The 18,379-nt window shown below is 43.2% G+C and overlaps 1 protein-coding gene across 2 annotated transcripts in view; it reads left to right on the top strand.

The window, feature by feature from the left end:
• The window catches only part of CPEB4 (cytoplasmic polyadenylation element binding protein 4), a 37,919-nt gene extending 25,599 nt beyond the window's left edge, over positions 1 to 12,320 (top strand). The window contains exons 3-9 of one of the 2 annotated variants that reach the window (XM_021532132.3): positions 232 to 255; positions 2,115 to 2,288; positions 3,309 to 3,398; positions 3,861 to 3,979; positions 4,799 to 4,913; positions 5,101 to 5,282; positions 7,929 to 12,320. In XM_021532132.3, the coding sequence (XP_021387807.1) occupies positions 232 to 255; positions 2,115 to 2,288; positions 3,309 to 3,398; positions 3,861 to 3,979; positions 4,799 to 4,913; positions 5,101 to 5,282; positions 7,929 to 8,156 (932 nt within the window). In that variant the 3' untranslated portion in view covers positions 8,157 to 12,320. The remainder of the gene's footprint in view (positions 1 to 231; positions 256 to 2,114; positions 2,289 to 3,308; positions 3,399 to 3,860; positions 3,980 to 4,798; positions 4,914 to 5,100; positions 5,283 to 7,928) is intronic. The other variant, XM_021532133.3, reaches the window with a different exon arrangement.
• The last annotated feature ends 6,059 nt before the right edge of the window (positions 12,321 to 18,379 follow it).

The following is an 18,379-nucleotide window of genomic DNA, read 5'->3' as shown; positions in this document are numbered from 1 at the left end:
ATCCATACCCACTTGGTCAGGCTCCTGTCACCGTGGTTTATCAGTAAGTAACAGAGCTGGGCTGAGGAGGCCATGGGGGGTGGGAGGGGCAGCTTGTGAACACTTATTTTAAATGACCTGGATCTGCAAAGGCTCGAGAATCACTGAGTCAGTATAAAGGCAATAAAACGAGGTCTTTTGGTCCTTATAACAATGATTGAAAGGCTGTTTTCTTTCTCATTTAACATGCAGCAAGGACATATGGGAGAAGGCGAGGTAACAATATTCCTCTTTAATTTTCTAATGTTGACAATGTCTCATGGGAGAAATAACATTAAGTTTTTACTAGAGGGCAAAGTCCAAACTTTAAGCTTATAAGGGAGCACTTTCACATACGTTTACATAGTCTGCATGCCATAAATCAGCATTTTAACTGGATTAGGGAGTACCTGAGGCTGAAATGATCACAGTGGACATCACCAGGATGGTTTGTGACCCTGGGGGGGGCTGTGTTGCTGTGTTTGTGTGTGTGTGTGTGTTATGAATGCCCATGCTGGAGGAGTTTATTTTGGGAATTTTGGGTGCTGATGGAGCATAAATACAGTGAGTGTCTGACCTGCTGGGTTCAGTGTGTGTGTGATCTCCAGCAGCAGCTGAGGGGCCTGGAAAGGGTGGTTAGCTTTGGGAATTGCTCCCTCTCAACAATACCTGCAGGATTGGGGTCTTACGAGATGAAACAAATGACATCTGCACCAGTTCCTTAGGAAGAAACAAGGTTAAAGTCAATATTACAATATTTTTATTATAGTAGGAATAAGGTTTGCCCAGCTACAGAAAGATGCCTGATTATACTTGACTGTTATTTTTATTAAAGGTGTGTAAAAGATTTTTGAAATTTCAAATAAGGCAACCTGACCGAGCCTTGCATTTTTTATTCATAGAAATTCTATGGACTGTGGATTTTACTACCTTTTTTTTCGTTTCAGCTTCTTAGCTGGTTGGTTTTTGTCACAGAACATGTCTGTATCTTGGTCAGATTTTCTGTTTTCAAGATGTTTTCTTTTTTTAAACCAATTTCTTTCAAGGGGAGGAAGCAAAACCAGGATAAATTAACCTCACCATTACATTTCTGTGGTAGATTGGGATGAATCCTGAAAAAACAGTTGCGGTGTATCACATCATAGACAAAAGGAAATGTATCCTAGAACTCATAGCACTCCTCATTACTTACTCTCCCTATATATATTTATTCCTAAAATGCTCCTTAAATGAACAGAAGTCTCAGTTGGCTGTGTAGCTGTTGAATATTGGAACTAAAGAGGGAATTCATGGCAGAGAACAGCTCCTGTACTCTATTTATGATATTATACAGTGGCATATATAACAAAGAACCTTATTTAAAAGAAATACTATTAAGGAACTCTATGATAAATGATTATGATAGAAAGATGCTGGACTGCAAGGGGAACATTTCTCATTTTACAATATTTTCTCTTAGAGTGAGGCCATTAACAAAATTCTGTTGTAACATTGAAGTAAAGTTGTAGGAGGGACAAAATTTTCAGTCTTTGCAGTGAATGACAATGTAATGTTTCCTCAGGTTATTTTTGTTATTTACTAGTGGGTGGTTTATGATGTGTTTTGATATCAGGTAATTTAAATGTGTCATATATTTAACTGGTAGAATTCTTGTTTTCCCATTTTCACCTTGAAATTTTATCTATTCCCTGCAAGAAGCTGTTCACTGGAAAATGGAATAGATGGCTTGATATCGTGAAAGCCCCAGAAACCAAATTGGCTGTTCCCTTTCCTTTTGATACTTTTTAAAAGAAACCTCATTGGAAACACCAAATATTATGGAAAGCAGTCAGCTCGAGCACCCGTTAGAAATCCTGATTTGTTCTGAGGAGGAGCCTTTCCTCTGCAATGAAGCATTTGAGCTGCTGGATGATGCTGGAAACTGAAAGGGTGCAATGAAATCGAGAACATAACTGCTCATTCAGAGGGCAAATCACTGCCAGTTCTGCTGATGCAGCAACGGGTGCATTTTCCCCAATTATTCCAACAGTGTGCGCTTTGTTCTGTTAGTATGGTTTTTTTCCCCTGTTTTTCTTTCTTTCCAACCCCCTCTTCAGGTCAGTCCTCGCTGTTCCCGATGGAGGATGGGTTCCTGGATGATGGGCGTGGGGATCAGAGCCTGCACAGCGGCTTGGGGTCTCCCCACTGCTTCTCCCACCAGAACGGGGAGCGCGTGGAGCGCTACTCCCGCAAGGTCTTTGTTGGGGGGCTGCCTCCGGACATCGACGAAGGTACACAACCTCACCCAGGGCAGAAACCTCTGCCTGCCTGCTCAGGGCTGGGTCTTCTCCAAGCTTTGATACGGAATTTCATCTTTCACGTGTCAGATAATTCAATTGAGTTTAGGCCGTGGCGTTGTTCTGCCACCGGAGAACAAAATCACAAAATCACTTTGTCACGCATTGAACTGACCTGCAGCACAAAAGTGCAAAATTAAACGAGTCAGTATCACCTGTGGAAACTCATAAATTCGTTGCAATTATTTTACAGGCCCCAGAAGTCAGTAGCAGGAAAAGCTGCTCATAGTTTTATAAGATCTGTGTGAGGTATCAAGTCCTAACTCTACGTTTGGTTGCTCCTGTGTAGTGGAGGTTGTTTCCAACAATCATTTTTGCCCTCTGGTAGCTCTGACCTGTGCATGGTGAGAACCCAGACAGGAATGAATCTGTGCAGGGCATCCTGAGGGACCAGAGGTTTGTGGTGGTCCATCACACAAATACAGGTGGCAGAATACTGCAGTTGTTATTAAAATAAAATTAAAATGTCAGGTACAGGTGTTTCACCAGAACTCTGTGTTCTGTGTGTATGAGCCTGCTGAGATAGTGGTTAGAAATGCAACAATAAAACTGAAAAGTTTTTTTCTTAATTGTTTTAATCCCCACTTTTTTGTGTCAGAGCTTCTAATGCCCTGCTGTGACATGGCAACCTGAACTTCATGTCACCCATGAGAGCAGTTGAAGCTGGATTATTATAACAGTATACATGCAGTGGCTCAGTTCCTGAGAATTAGTGGGTTGTGAGCTTTTATGTATAATTATCAGTGTAAAAAAGAAATTTGAGCTTTGGCCTGTCTTGTTTTATAAAGAGTGTTCTGTCTTGTCACAATGATCCACCATCAGCTACTCAGCACTGCTCTGAGCTGCTGAACATGGACACAGAATGTTTGTTTATAGGATGAAATCAGTGTATTTCAAATGCCTTAAGTTCAATTTATTTTAAGCTCATGCCTTTTCCCTTCTCTCCTTTTCCAGATGAGATCACTGCAAGTTTTCGGCGCTTTGGACCTTTGATTGTAGACTGGCCACACAAGGCAGAGAGCAAATCTTATTTTCCTCCTAAAGGTAAATGATGCAAACCAATAAGATGACATTTTAGAATGATTTTTTTGGGATAAAACACAAGATTGGTTTGACAGTGACCCAATGTTTAGGGGGAAAAAGGAATTTAATCCTTGGGATTGTTCTATACTGGTGAAGTTTCAAATATGGCTTTGCAATTATTATTCACTATAAAAATTCTTCCTTAATTTCCTGTTTTTACTTTATTCAATTTTTCCCTCTTCCCCCTGTTGTTGTACACGTAGTAGAAGTTTTTTAAACGCTCTAAATGCCTTCCACAGCAGCTGGGAAGGATTTGTCCCTTAGGTGAAAAACCAGAGCACTTTTGGGTTGGAAATGTGTGCTGAGAGCACCTTAAACCTTTTCCCTTCCCGTGTGGCAGCGTGATGTCAAACCTAATTCTGAGTTAAATTCTGATCCTATAGACAGACAGCAGCAGTGATGTTTGTGTTTTCCCTTGGCCAGGATATGCATTTTTGCTGTTCCAAGATGAAAGCTCTGTGCAGGCACTGATTGATGCATGCATTGAAGAAGATGGAAAGCTCTATCTCTGTGTTTCCAGCCCCACTATCAAAGACAAACCGGTAGGTGGAATTGTCAGGGCCTGCACAATTCCTGGGTGATAATCACAAATTGGGCTCTTTACATGCAGCTTTTTCTGTATTCAGAACATTAATGTTAAAATTTCTTTAAGGTGTCAAATTAAGAAGAGAAAAGACCAACTTACTGCTTTTGAACTAGACATAAGAAAGTTTTTTAGCCTAGTTACAATGCTTATTTTTATCAGGAAAAGATGCATTTCCAGACAGGTATTTTATGCTTGCTAATGATGAACATGTAGAATTCATATTGTCTGTGTTGTATGTAACAGATAAATCCTAAAAAACATACCATGGCATTGAACTGTAAATTATTAATGTACAAATGGTTGGGAGGCTGGTGCAAGTCTGTCAATAGTTGGGGAGAGAATTCTCCTCCAGTCCTGTGCTTCAAATTTTGGCCAGCTGTAAGCAAACACAAAGCAGCACAGTAACTAAACAGGCAACTCTGGAGCCTGCTGCACTGAGATAAGGCTGGGACAACAGGAGCAGTGCAGATCTGTGTGGCCAGGGGGGTTGTACAGCACAGCTCAGTCATGATTAAGTAAATGTGTCAGCAGAGGGTGAAGGTTTTTTCCCCAGAAATTTGGGTAACAAGGAAGTGATGAAATTTAGCATCCTCAAATGGTCTGTCTTAAGAGAGCTCGTTGCCATTTCATTTTGAGAAATGATTGCTGAACAAGTAGAGTTTAGAGAGTACAGCCGTTTAAGAAGTTTTCTTCTCTGTAGGACGCTGTTGTAATTTTTATTACTGAGACACTTTGACTTGTGAATGGTTAAAAAAAACAGGCTTTTTGTCCATAGGTTCAGATCCGGCCTTGGAACCTTAGTGATAGTGATTTTGTTATGGATGGTTCCCAGCCTCTTGACCCAAGAAAAACCATTTTTGTTGGTGGTGTTCCTCGGCCTTTACGAGCAGGTACACACTGCAGCACTGGGCATGTTGGATGTGCAGCCTGGTTTGGGGAGCACTGGGGGAAGCGAGCCTGGCAGCGAGGGAATATTGAGTGTGGTGACAACAGTGGGGGACACTGCCCATCCCGAGGTGGTGCTCGGAGAGAAACGAGCCAGCCTAGAGCCCTGTTTGGTTTTGCTTTGTGCTGCAGTGGAGCTGGCGATGATCATGGACCGGCTCTACGGAGGGGTTTGCTACGCCGGCATCGACACCGACCCCGAGCTCAAGTACCCCAAAGGAGCTGGGCGGGTGGCGTTTTCCAACCAGCAGAGCTACATCGCTGCTATCAGCGCCCGCTTCGTCCAGCTGCAGCACGGAGAGATTGATAAACGGGTAAGGCCTGCGCCCCCTGCTCCCCTGCAAACGCCCTCCCTGCCTCAGGGCTGTGCTTGGCAGTGTTACACCAGCTCCATCCCCGTGTTAGCGCCTCTCGCACGCGGCACGGGATGAAAGCGGAGTGGTAGGGAGCTGCTGGTGCTGGCACGTGGGAGGTGACTGTGAAAAAGGCTTTCTCGAGTTGCTGAGTGTAGTGGGAAGTGTGGCAGCTGCCTTGGCCTTTTCCAAGAATATTGCGCTCCTCAGATGCTCCCACCGCAAGGATTTGTGGTGTTTGTGAGATGCAGGGAGGGAGGTGCCTGCCAAGGATGGGGCAGCTCTTACTCCTGCTCTGCATCCTTTGGGAGAAGAGGCAGAAGCACCCCAATGTGTGCTGGGTGACAAGAGCATCCTGGTAAACTTGTTACTGTGCCCTGCAGCCTCCCTCCACAGCCTGTGCAAAGGCTGTGCTTGCTTATTTCATTCCTTTATTATTGTATTCCTTATTATTTTAAATTAGAGCAATATGCCAAATGGATCAGCTTTCTGCCCCCTTCATCTCTCTAAAATGTAACTGCCAGTTACAGTGATCTTCAGACCACAATTTTGGGAAACTCAGATGCTCACATCTCCTCTTGTAATTCATCCTTTGTCTCTGGATTTTTCCTACATGACTGTCACTGCTGATCTTAATTTTAAAGTTAATACAGTGGAAAACCTCCAAACTTGGCTGATTAGCCCATTATCTTTTCACTTCTGCTTTGTCTATAAAGCAGAAGAATTGTAACAACAATTTGACTGTGGGCCTGTGAATTGGAATGTCTTTGTTCTAATCTTGGCTCTGAAAATAAGTTCTGTACAGCTTTGAACAAATAATTTGGGCTGCCCTTGTGCAACTTGTGCTTGCATAAGCAGACACTTGGGTGAATAGGTCCATTGAAGCTGGTGGGACTACAAATTTAAGTAAGTACTTGTAAACTCTGAAAAAAAATTTTGCAATCTATTTCCCCTTCCTTCTCTCCCCCCATTCTCTATTTCCTCATTTTTTGTGCAGTTTTTGTGTGGGCAGATAATGCTCAGAGAGGATTAATTATAAGAAAAATCGGGTACACGAGGGAGGTAAAAATACAGCAACACTAGTTTTTATTAAGGTTCTATTTATTAGTAGTTTTCCAATACTGTTTTTCTGCAGAAAGAAAAATAAAATTGGAAAAAAAAAAATTAGCAACAAGAAGGGATTTCCTGTAAAATTAGGCAAGGAGGTGCTGCTAAAGGGTGTGCTCTGAGATAATGCACAGGAAGGGTTCAGTGACTGGGGCTCCCACCCTGAGTGGAGAACTGTAACTGAGGTTTTCTCTGGAGCTGGGAAATCCTCTGTGCCCAGCTCAGGGAGCAGATACAGCCGTGCCACACTCAGAATTAATGTGACAAGGACACCTGAGCTGCAGTTTGGCCTCCGAAGGTGGCTGAGCAGAGGGAACAGAGCAGAATCACCACGCGGAGGAGGCCTGCATGGCATCTTTGTTCTTTTTTAGGACTTGGAGAAGGCAGCACTCCTCAAAAAATCCCCAACCTCCCACTGCACAGCAGATTAGGGGATGGGGAATGTGATGTTAGGAATATTTGCCTGCTTTTGCTCTTGTTCAAATTGACTGAGTTGGCAGGGCAGGGTTTTGGGAGATGCAACTCAAGCACTGAAAGAGGAGAAAAACAGGTCATTAAAAAGGCTGCTGTGTTCTGTCTGAGCAGTTTATGTGTCCTGTAAGCAAAAATGGCATCAAACTACTGCAGTGCCATCTGGACTGTGATAAAATTGGGTGGGTTTAAAAACCCAAGAACTTGTGAATGTCCTTATTTGCCTGAGGTGTGTCCGAGGCCTGTGAGGTGCAGAGGGGAGCAGCCCCAGGCCAGATGCAGAGATAACAGCAGAGATACCAGTGTTTAAAAATATTGGTGAAAACATCACATTCAGTGGGCTTCAGAGAAGGTTCACAAACCCTTATAGAGCAGGAACTTGTACCTATATTTATTTCTGCTGCTCTGAATTCCTGCCCATCACCTGGCCCTTAATGCCAGCAGTGTAGGAGGGCATCAGTCCCGTGTTAAGCCTCTCATTTGATCCCAACAAGATCAGGTGGATTTCCTTTTGCTGAGAGGACTAAGCCATGGAAAAAATACAGAAATGAAGTGTTTATTTAGAGAATAAATGAATTGTCTTAACGTTGAAAATTCAGAGACTGAAATTTGCAGGCCATGTGCATATTTAATCAGCAGTTACAGTGTTGTAGAAACACTTTCCATTCCTGCCTGAAAGGGGCGGATCTTAAATAACTCAGAAATAATCAGAAATAACTCCCATAATTATCCAAGGTTTTGGGGTCAGCCCATACGTTGTTTGAGCCTTTCTGTAAATCAGTGACAGCAGGTGTCAGACCGATGGTCGGCACTGATTTCTGGGGTTTTTCTGAAGGATCAAAGCGGGGTTAGAAGTGTTGAAGTGCCTGGAATTTGGGGTGTTCAACACCCACGTTCAGGTGCCTTGAGGGGGAAATCTCGCTTCTAGCATTCCCTACTGCAAATCTGCTGGCTGCCTTGCTAAAACACGGGTGTGGAGTTACGAATTTGCACTGAAGAGTGACCAACTGTCTCGTTTTGTGGCTGCAGGTGGAAGTTAAGCCATATGTCTTGGACGATCAGCTGTGCGACGAGTGTCAGGGCGCCCGCTGCGGCGGGAAGTTCGCCCCGTTCTTCTGTGCTAACGTGACGTGTCTGCAGTATTACTGTGAATATTGCTGGGCTGCTATCCATTCCCGGGCCGGCAGGGAATTCCACAAGCCCCTGGTGAAGGAGGGAGGGGACCGCCCGAGACATATTTCATTCCGCTGGAACTAAAGGATCGCTCATTTGCAGGCCTCCAATTAAGTGCACTCTTCTGTTCCTCCCCACCCCGCCCCTCACTCACAGCATGTCCTTTTGTAGTAGTCTGTAATTTAACAATAGTCTAATGAAAGAATGACCTATAATGGGTATTTTATAGAATCTTGTCATTGAAAACTGTATTGGGAACTCCTTTTCGTATCGATAACATGTTGCAAGTGAGTTGCATTCTCTTGTCTTTACTACCGAGAGAACACTTAATTTCCTGCAACGTTTTCTTAGAGGAGAGAAAAAATATTAAGAGAAGAGAATTGAAACAATAGAGTATTTTGGTTTTTTAATTAAATTATTGTTAATAAAGAACATAATAATACTTTTATTAAATAACCGTGTAACAATAACACTATCAGTCTGTTCTGACACTTTTCCCCCAGGGAAGCCTGTTTTTGCCTCTCTTTTTTTTTTTTTTTTTTTTTTTTGTTTATTTTTGGATTTTTCCAGCAACAGATGAAGTTAGCATTTACCTACCAACAGGAAAGAGCATGTTTAAAGCAACAGAAATGCATGAGCAAAGTTGAAGCAGCACTATAATAATGATCTTTTTTGTTTGTTTTTTTCTTTCAAACTCTTAAGGGTTTTGAGGCTGAAATTTTAGCTCGGTGTGTATCTGACCATGCCTCTGGCTACCACCCACATCCAAATTACTAACGAGATAGGCAGAGCTTACTATATTTTCATCAAAATGATTACATTTTAAGAATTCCTGAATGTAAAAGTTGAGTAAAGTTACTACTGAGGGGGGAGTGCACTTTTTTTTCTTTAAGAGAACTCAATTGTCTGGTTACAGCCCTAGATATCCTACCAAAGCTAGAGTAATGACAACTAGTGAACTGGCATTTCCTCTCCTGAAGGATAAATATATAGATTTTATTTTTGATGGCTATATATAACTCTATATCCTAATATACTAACATTCATCAGGGGCCAGCCTTTGCTCTCCATTTTGACAAGAAAAAGTAGAAAACCTAAAGATACCTCAAGGATATCACTGATTTTTACTGGAGTTTTGCTATTCCATTGTGGCAGACAAACTCAAATTGGCTGCTTATTGGTTTCCCATCTTGGCTGTAAAGTCAGTTTTCGATCCCCTCAAATTTAGCTGTAACAGAAGGAATGAACCCAAGGAGTTTCCAAGCCCTGCTCTGCGCCCCCGGCCGAATTTTGTGCACGGAATGGTGCGAGTGTGCAGATGCCTTTCTTATTCTTCCTGTAGAAAGAATCCCAGCTCAGATCCCAGCTCTTCAGAACTAATTGTGGGGAGATAAAGACACGCAGGTGGAAGTGCCAACACCGCTAATTAACGCCGGCTTTATTGGAACTCAGTCCTGCCTTGAGAAGCATCGGCCCAGGACACGCGAACCGAACGCTGACCAGTGGGTGCAGAGGGTTTAGTTTGAAACAGATGAATGAAGGAGTAGTTCTGAAAATTTATTTTTAGTACTTTTGAACTAAATGCCCTGGCCAACTTCTCCACCAAGGATGTAGCAGTGTTCAAACAAAGTGATTCTGTGGCAATCTCTGCCCGGCCCTAGGGGCCTGGGACCACCTTGAGAGTCTCCCAAACCAAAGATTTGCCCTGGCACTGCTTGGAAAACATCTGCTCCCTTCAAAGCCCCCCTCGTCCCTTTCCCCCAGCCCCATTATCTTTATGAGAAGCAGTTTTTTCTGTTCAATACAGGCTTTAATGAACTGATACCTTACCAAGTTCCAAAGGTCAAAATGGAGACATTTGCTGTCTATTAGTCAAGTATAGCAAGGGAGCTGCTTTTACTGAAATCCCTGAAAATATTGACAACAGTAATGCAAATGCAGAGTGCTCTTGTGTAGATTGTCAGGGACTTTTTTTTCTCTGAAGTACATAATTCTAGTTGGAATGTTCCTTTCATTTTTTTAATGCTTGTAGGTGGCTTGGGGTGTGCTATTGTGCCGATCCTGCCCAGCAAACAGGTGAGGTGGGTTTCCATTACAAGAAAATAACACTGTTTGAGAACTAGCTTTGAATAATAATTTTTTCCCTTTGTACATGACCTGCTGAATTTCGGTACAGTGTTTTTGTAGCTAACTTATTTTGTCATGCACATAATGTATATTTGTTATGCACTACTTTTGTATATCTTGTTTTTCCAACAGTGAGCATTTTTAGGCACACTTTTCACTGACGGGATATCTCTTTATGCAATACCTCAATTTTTCATATTGCAAAGAGTAGCTTTTTGTACTTTTATTACTGAGAGATCTTCATATACTTCATTTTTTAATATAAATAATTTTAATAAATTTTATTTTCTTATATTCTGCTTTTTATACATTTCAGTGCTCTGCATACATTTTGAATTATGGATGTTGTGCACTGGCAATGCTATTTTAGAATCTGCAGAGAAAAGAAAGCATGTTGCTTAAACATCTTAGCCCAGCACCAGGTATTTGGTGTACATATAATTTAAGAAATAGTATATGTAAAGTTGAGAATTAAAGAAGAAAAAGCATGAAAGTGACAAATGACACTTGTCTTTAGACCCATGAAATTTAAATGCATAAATATAGTGTAGAAATTTAAAAGTCAAGAACCATCAAAATTGTCTACCGCTTCTTACTGAGTTTTTAAAAATTATACACAAATGCAGACGTTTTTGGTGAATGTTTAGCCATTTTTATTATTAATAAAGAATCGATGTTAGGTGTTTGATGCAGAACCGTGTCTGCTCTTTTAAATTATATTTAAAGAATAAAAGAGAGCCTGCTAGGTGGCAGGCATGTAATGTTAGTATGCATGACTAATGTAAGAAATCGTTATTCTACTAATATTCACTTGTGATTGTGTGACAAGCGTGTTTACAGATCCTTTGGTTACACTTCGATTTACAGGGCATAAACAATTCTCTCCATTACTCTGTGCTTCAACAGTGCTGGCCAAGCCTCCTGGTGGCACGGGGCTCTCTGGGGTTACCGTGTAGCCCCAGGCTCATTAACGTGTAATTAGCTACCGCTGGGGGGGGGGGGGGTGTCATTAATGAGCAGCGACGTTCCAGGGGGAGTGACAGAGTAATTCCATGGTTATTTTTGCAATGTAAAATAAAGTGTTTCTGATTATTTTATATGTAAAGGAACCCCACTGCCCCGTGCTTTTTTGGTATAGTCTCTACTTCTCCATACACAGACCTCTGCAGAATGCAAATTTCAACCTTGCAGTGACTGAATTTAGCGTTTTTTAAGGATGCTGTTGGAAAGACTTGATAATTCACCCCTTGTGTTTTTGAAGAGTTCAAACCTTCTGTTCAAAGGTGATTTAAAACTTGAATGTGATGGATTGTGGCAAGTTAACTTCAAGTTATGTGCAATACCTATTTCAGACTTCTGGAAGATCTTTGCAGTGTAATTCTTTGTTTTTAATTGCAGACATTTAAAAATGTCATTTTCTACTGTTCTAGTAAATCCTCTTTCTTGCTGGTGTTTCTAAAGAAAAGAATCAGAAATCAATCTTTCTACTAATGTAAATTTGAGATTATTTTTAAAAAAAAATGGAATAAAACGTTTTGGTCATTTGCTTTATTTTATTATCTTATTTTAAAGCTACTGTGATAGCATTGTAAGAATTGGGACAATATTGTATTCAACTGTTTTATTTTTTATATTTTTAAATTTTAAAGTATAATTAGTTTTTATAATTTTCATCAGATTTTTTTGTTATATTTTTTGGAAGTGAAACTTTTAGCAAGTGGGTGTCTAGTTTTTACTAATCCCTAATATGTTTTTCCCCCAATGTATTGCTCATATTATCAGAAGGAAAAGTTATTTAAGTATGTCAGTTAATTGTACTACTTGGCTGAATTTCCATATAGTTTTTACTGTGTATGGGGAGGTTGTAGTATTTATTATAGCATTTTAAATAAGGGTAATTCATTTTTTATTAAAGTCATTTTCACGTTTAAGTTCATATTTTTGTATGTTCTACTCTAAGTTATATAACACAAGTTACTTTTTTTAAAGAGTTCATTTGTTGAAGTGCTAGTGAAAATTAATGTTATTAAATAGTTTGCAAATGACTATTTATACCAGTATGCATATAATTTTTAAATATTTGTAATGTGAGATGTTGAATGAATAAAACTTTTAACTCAATGTTTCTCTTTAACCTTTTTATTTTGAGCTTCCTGTAGGAACTCGTTCCTTTGTGGCTGAAGCTCGTGGGGCTTGGGGAGGGGATTTTGTTGGGCTCTGTGGGGTGAAAAGGGATTTAGGGGAATTTCTGCTTCCCTGCTCTGGTCACAAATGCAGCAGAGGTTCCTTGGGGAGGTGAAGATGCAGCAGGTGAGGAGAGAACCACTGAGGCACAGGTAACCAACCCCACCAAGGTTTGGGCTGGAAGGGACCTTAAAAATCATCCAGTGCCACCCCTGCCATGGCAGGGACACCTCCCACTGTCCCAGGCTGCTCCAAACCCATCCAGCCTGGCCTTGGGCACTGCCAGGGATCCAGGGGCAGCCACAGCTGCTCTGGGCACCTGTGCCAGGGCTGCCCACCCTCCCAGGAACAATTCCTAATTCCCAATATCCCATCTGCCCCTATTCTCTCAGTGCGAAGCCATTCCCTGTGTCCTGTCCCTCCATCCCTTGTAAAGGGTCTCTTTCCATCTTTTCAGCTACTGGAAAGCCACAGTTGGGTCAACCAAATCCTTCTTTTTTCCAGGCTGAACAATCCCAGCTCCTTCAGCCAGAGAGAGACCAGCGTGCAGAGAGAACCAGAGCGGGGCCAGGGCAGAGCCCGGCGAGGCAGGGACAGACAAGGAATCCTCTTTAATTGTCTCCCTTGTGATCTGACAGCAACAGAGGGAAGGGTCTGACATTTTAGAGAACTTGCTCGTTTCAGCCTTTAATTTAAAATATCTAAACTTGAAATCTCTGGAAGTCGTGTGAGGCTGTTGCTACCTTACAGATCTTCTCTTTGAGGGCTGTTCAGCAGGTGCTTAAGGAATCCCGGAGTGATGCTGCTAATCTCCAGTGCCATCACTGACGGAATTGTGGTGCAAATGCTCGGTTCGTGGTGAGCCTCATTCCTTTGTGCAGGTCCTGCACCTCTGATGGGATTAGTTCTGCCAGTGCTGATCCCTTCACTTGCTCTTGCCTTCACCTCTGCTGCACTTGGAGCAGCTCCTGCCTTTGGAAATTGATTTTTAACAGGAATTCGAAGCTTTGCTGGTGGTTCCACGCAGATATTCCCAGTTCTCTTGCCATGACTGTTAGAACAGAAAGCTGGGATGTTTGGGATCAGGAGTGGCTGGAGGTGCATTGCCTGCCCAGTGAGTCAGGAATTCCTCGGTGCTTGGTGCCAGCCAGGCAGCACCTGACAATCTTCACCAGCTCCAGCTGTGACTTGGCAGGGAAACTTTATCCCTCTGTTCCCTGCACTGGGATTGTTGGGAAATAGCCACAGTTCTTGACATTGTTTTCAAGTGCAAATGGTCTTTCAGACAACATCTGTTTATTTATGTGTTCATGTTTTTTCACAAGTGTGACAGACTTGAAATCTGGTCCTGGAGTATGGAAGGGTTGAGGCTTTGGATGCTATGGTGATGGAACCAACAATGTCCTTCACAAACTCCAAAGTCCTGCAAATTTAGAGAGTTTCTCAGGATCCAGCACCTGATTTACAATTGGGGATCACTGTGTATATTCATTCTAGAATTCTCCTATTCTAGATTGCAGAATCCTTGGTGAATGTTTAAGTTTTCTTACTATGCAGAGTCTAAAACATTGAAATAAATAAGGGGAAAGGTCTGGATCATTCAAAACTGCAGATAATCTGTTGGGAGTGATGGGCTGATTCTGAATTGCTGGTAAATTACTTGGGCAGATGACACAACAAACCTGTTATGGGTCTCACTTTGCACTGAAGCTGTGCGTAAATGCTACAGGCACGCTCCAGAAGATGGAGGTAAGCCCTGCTGTGTGGAATTCCAGAATTCCCACCGTGTGTGAATCCCAGCTTCTTCCTTCCAGCAGGAGCTGCCCCCACCACAGACCCCTTCCAGGCCAGTGCAGGAGTGGATGGAACCAATCTCCCCCTGATTCAGAGGCTGAGCTGATCTCCAGGACGGGCTCTGAGCTGTCAGGTTGTTGTGGGACACTTCTGCTCAGTCCTGACTCTCCAGTGCAGCTCCAGGGAATCTGGGACGAGCCATGGCCTCGGAAAGGGGAGATGAGGAGAAAAGCTGCCATCCCTTCCTCTGTGGGATATAAGCTGATTCAGTTTGTCAGAGTGAAAAACAGCCTGTGGGATAAGAATATCCTCACAGCTGTCTGTGCACTCAGAGGAACTGAAGGGGGTGAATCAGTGCTCTGAATACATCACTGAAAGTCTTCCTGCACCCCCATGCTCTGATTGATGCCATCAGATATCACCTGTTTTCATGGCACAGGAACTATAATTTCCTGACTTCTTGTAGGGCTTGTCAGAGAGACAATTTGATACTAAATGCTGTTTTATTTGAATGCATCTCTCCCTAAGGGAAGCTGCCTCAGTAACTTTGTCTATGGAGCGTGGGAGACCGTGTTCTGTTAAGGCTCCTCCATGAAATTTGCTGGTCCAAAGTTCTCAGTCCTCCTGGTATACATAAAATATAGAGATGTATTCAGTCAGTGCTTGATTGCATTTTTCCTCCTGAAATTTAATTTGGTGAGTCAAGAAAGCTGAGATTAAATCCTCTGAGCACAGCACGGATCAAGGATGACTGTGAGGGCACATTTTTGGGTTTGTATTATTCTTAATGTTTAAAATGGACATAGTTTTATTGCTGTCAGCCGTGGGGTATTTTTTTTATCCCAAAACTTTGAGTTGCTTTACTTTTCATGGGAGTGAAGAACATTGATTTTAGATGGCAGTGATGGGGTAGATGCAGTGGACACACACTTACCTCAGTAACTCAGACCAGATCTGAAATCTGTGGAAGGAGAGAAATGCATTAAAACAAAAAAAATCTCTGCCAGCCTTGTCCAAGCCAAGGCTTGAAAAGAATGTTTGCTGGGTGTAAATCACCATCTGACATCGCTGCTGACTCATGGACCAGGATCAGTTTGCTCAGGGATTGTTCAGGCCTTGCTGTGCATGAAGTTGTCACTTTGGCCAAGTGTCACTTTGCAAGGCAATGCTTGTGGCTTTAAGCTGATGCCCAGTGCTGGGCTGGGTTGGGAGCACGTTCATGCCGAGCGTTTCTGAGTTTAAATGGCATTCCTTACGTTTCTGAGGCATTCTCCTGGAAGCAGCAGCCCCCAGCTCTGCTGCAGTGGGCCAGCTGTGCATGGACAGATGTTGCTCTGTACACACTGGCAAAATCAGCCCAGCTCTTCAGTCAGTGGAAAGGGAATTTGCTCAAGCGTTGCTTTTGCAGGGGGTGTCTGTGGAGCAATGTGAGGGCAGAACAAAGCAGTGACTGCTTCCATTTTCTCTGCAGAGGGAGCAATCCATGGAGACAGAGCCCTGCTCTGCTCCTCTCCTGGCAGCATCCTGATGTCTCTGGGGGAGGGAGGGAGCAGGGAATGCTCAGTGCCATTATAGCGTGGCCTTGCTGCTCAGAATCCCAGAACCTTTTGGGTTGGAAAAGACCTCAGAGTCCATTGAGTCCAAGCTGTGCCACATCCCCACCTTGTCCCCAGCCCAGAGCACTGAGTGCCACCTCCAGGGAAGGGCACTCCTGCAGCCGGGTGTGTTGGTGGTCACAGTTTGGCCTGGGGTCCTTTTGGATCTCAGAGAAGTAAGAAATTGTGAGCTTTCTGTGCCTGATCTTGGGTTATCTACATTAACGCTGAATCTGGGGATGATTTAGTGATTTTTGCATTTTACATCCTTGCATGAGCCAGGATTTTTCCAGCATCTGGAGGGTTATGGCAGATAGGGCTGAACTTTCACAGCTGTGGCTTCTCTCGGGATCTAACTGCACATTCCCCTGAATGGAGACTTTTAATCTTCAATATCACAGTCTCTGCAGCCTAAAACTTGGTAAAGTTTTCCCATCTCTGATTTGGAAACAAATACTGATGCTTGCACATTTAGTTCATTTTTCATTTGGAAAATGAAATCAGAGGAAGTGAAGTCCTCACCTGCCTTCTGCTTCCACTTGACTACCAGCCTTTCCTAGAAATGAGGCTGTGTCATTCTGGTGTAATCTCAGGGCTCATTTTGTCTCCTTGAGTTTTCCCCATAGTTTTATTTCCAATTGGCAATCTGTTGAAATGCTGTAACACGAAGTTCTGCTAAGCCAGGGGTTTTGATCTCCTTGACGTGGGTTTTGTTGTAAAGCCTATGGATCTTCTCAGTGATTTGGAAATCTCTCCAGGGGAGGCTCAGGCTTTTATGTAACATAGTTTATAGTCTGCTAAATATTTTTATGCACAGCATGAAGAGATGGGAGAACTGGCTTCTCCTTATCAGTGGAGGAAGGGATTCCCATGTGTGTGGTTTGTAAAGCAGTGGGAGCTGTGCAGGTTCACTGCTGTGAAATGCAGGTGCTGCTCCATTTTCTCTCTGCTGCCCCATAACTGCTCACACAATTAACTGAGAGCCAGGCTAAATGATGAAAACAGTAAGAAGAAGCTGAAGGCAAATTCATTGCTTTGACTTAGCAGGAGTCATGACTTTTGTTTTTATAATGATTCCTGGTTACACTAATAAATGGTCCCCAGTGTCTTTTGTGCAGTAACCACATACCAATGAAATCCCTCACTCCAGTGACTTATTAAATATTCTGTGAAAATGAAGGTGATAGAATAATTGTTTGTGCTACTGCTGAGGGTATAATTAACAAGGTTTGAGCGTAGCTGTTGTCAGAATGAGCACACTTTTCCCTGTTCAATATCAGAGTCCTACTTCAGATATTTTCACCCTTTCAGTTGATCAAGGTAATGTTACACCTAATGAGCAATGGCCTTGTCTGAGCTGTGTTGAATTTTAGCGTAAGTCTAGGTGAGATGTATGGAAGAAATTCCTCCCTGGGAGGGTGGGCAGCCCTGGCACAGGTGCCCAGAGCAGCTGTGGCTGCCCCTGGATCCCTGGCAGTGCCCAAGGCCGGGCTGGATGGGCTTGGAGCAGCCTGGGACAGTGGGAGGTGTCCCTGCCATGGCAGGGCCAGAATGAGATGATCTTCAAAGGTCTCACCCAACCCATTCTGTGATTCCATGAATTCTGTGGAATCGTGTGAGTACTTTCCACTGCAAAGAATGCTCAGAGAACCCCAAATCTCCCCCAGCAGCAGAAGGATGGGTTTTTTCAGGGAATCACTGACCATGCTTGCAGCAATGTCCCAATGACCCCTTCCTTTCTTCCTTCCTTCCTTCTCCTTGGCACAAGCTGTAGGCACCAAAAACTGCCTCACTTTAAAAGGACTGTCAGGGCTCAGGGATGATGACACATCCTTGGCCAAAGCAAAACTGAAACAATGGAATTCAGAACTATGAGATGGAGGAGCTGCCATTGGAGCACACAGCAAACAGACAATGAGGTGCAGGCTGAAAGCTGGAATCTGGGCTGTTTTTAACCAGACAGTTGCAGCTGTGCTAAAAAGCTGAGATGTTTGCTCAGGATGATTAATACAGAGATAGTGGCCAGCTGGTAGTCTGTTCACACATGTGGAAAGGTGGGTGAAGAGCAGTGTGCAGCTCAAATAGCTGAACTTGACAGATCTGCAGAGAGATTTTAGGTGGCACTGATTTTTCTGAGTAGCAGCAGATCCTAAAAAGGATCTGAGCTGAATTTGCATTTGAGATCAAAGCGCTGGCAATGTGCTGTTGGGAAAAGTGGACAAAATGTGCCCCACGAGGTCTGTGTGTTTGCATTAGCAGGGTGGAAGCATTTCTATGAGTACAGGTGCTGAGAAACCGCTGCCTTGGCAGCCGTGGTGCCCCGAGGAGGCTGGAGGAAGGAAGCAGCTGCCAGCTGGCACAGGCAGCTCCTGCCCTGGCAGATACAGCAGCGAGTGTTCCTGCACAACGCAGAGACAGTCATGGAATGAACACGGGGCTCTTTAGGTTTGTGTGTGAGCATTCACTGGGGGGTTGTGGTGTGGGCAGCATTGCAGCTGAAGAAGGGATTTCTTTACCAGGGCTTTGGGATGGATGCACCTGGGGACGCTTGTAGGCCAGGACCAATTTTTAATGAAGTTTTTGCGTTTAATATCCCAAACTGAACTC

Source organism: Lonchura striata, chromosome 13 (genome assembly GCF_050655825.1).
Source record: "Lonchura striata isolate lonStrDom1 chromosome 13, ASM5065582v1, whole genome shotgun sequence".
In the NCBI taxonomy this organism is placed as follows: Eukaryota; Metazoa; Chordata; class Aves; order Passeriformes; family Estrildidae; genus Lonchura; species Lonchura striata.
Note: the sequence above shows the minus strand (reverse complement) of the source record. Positions and strands in the feature narration are given on the sequence as shown.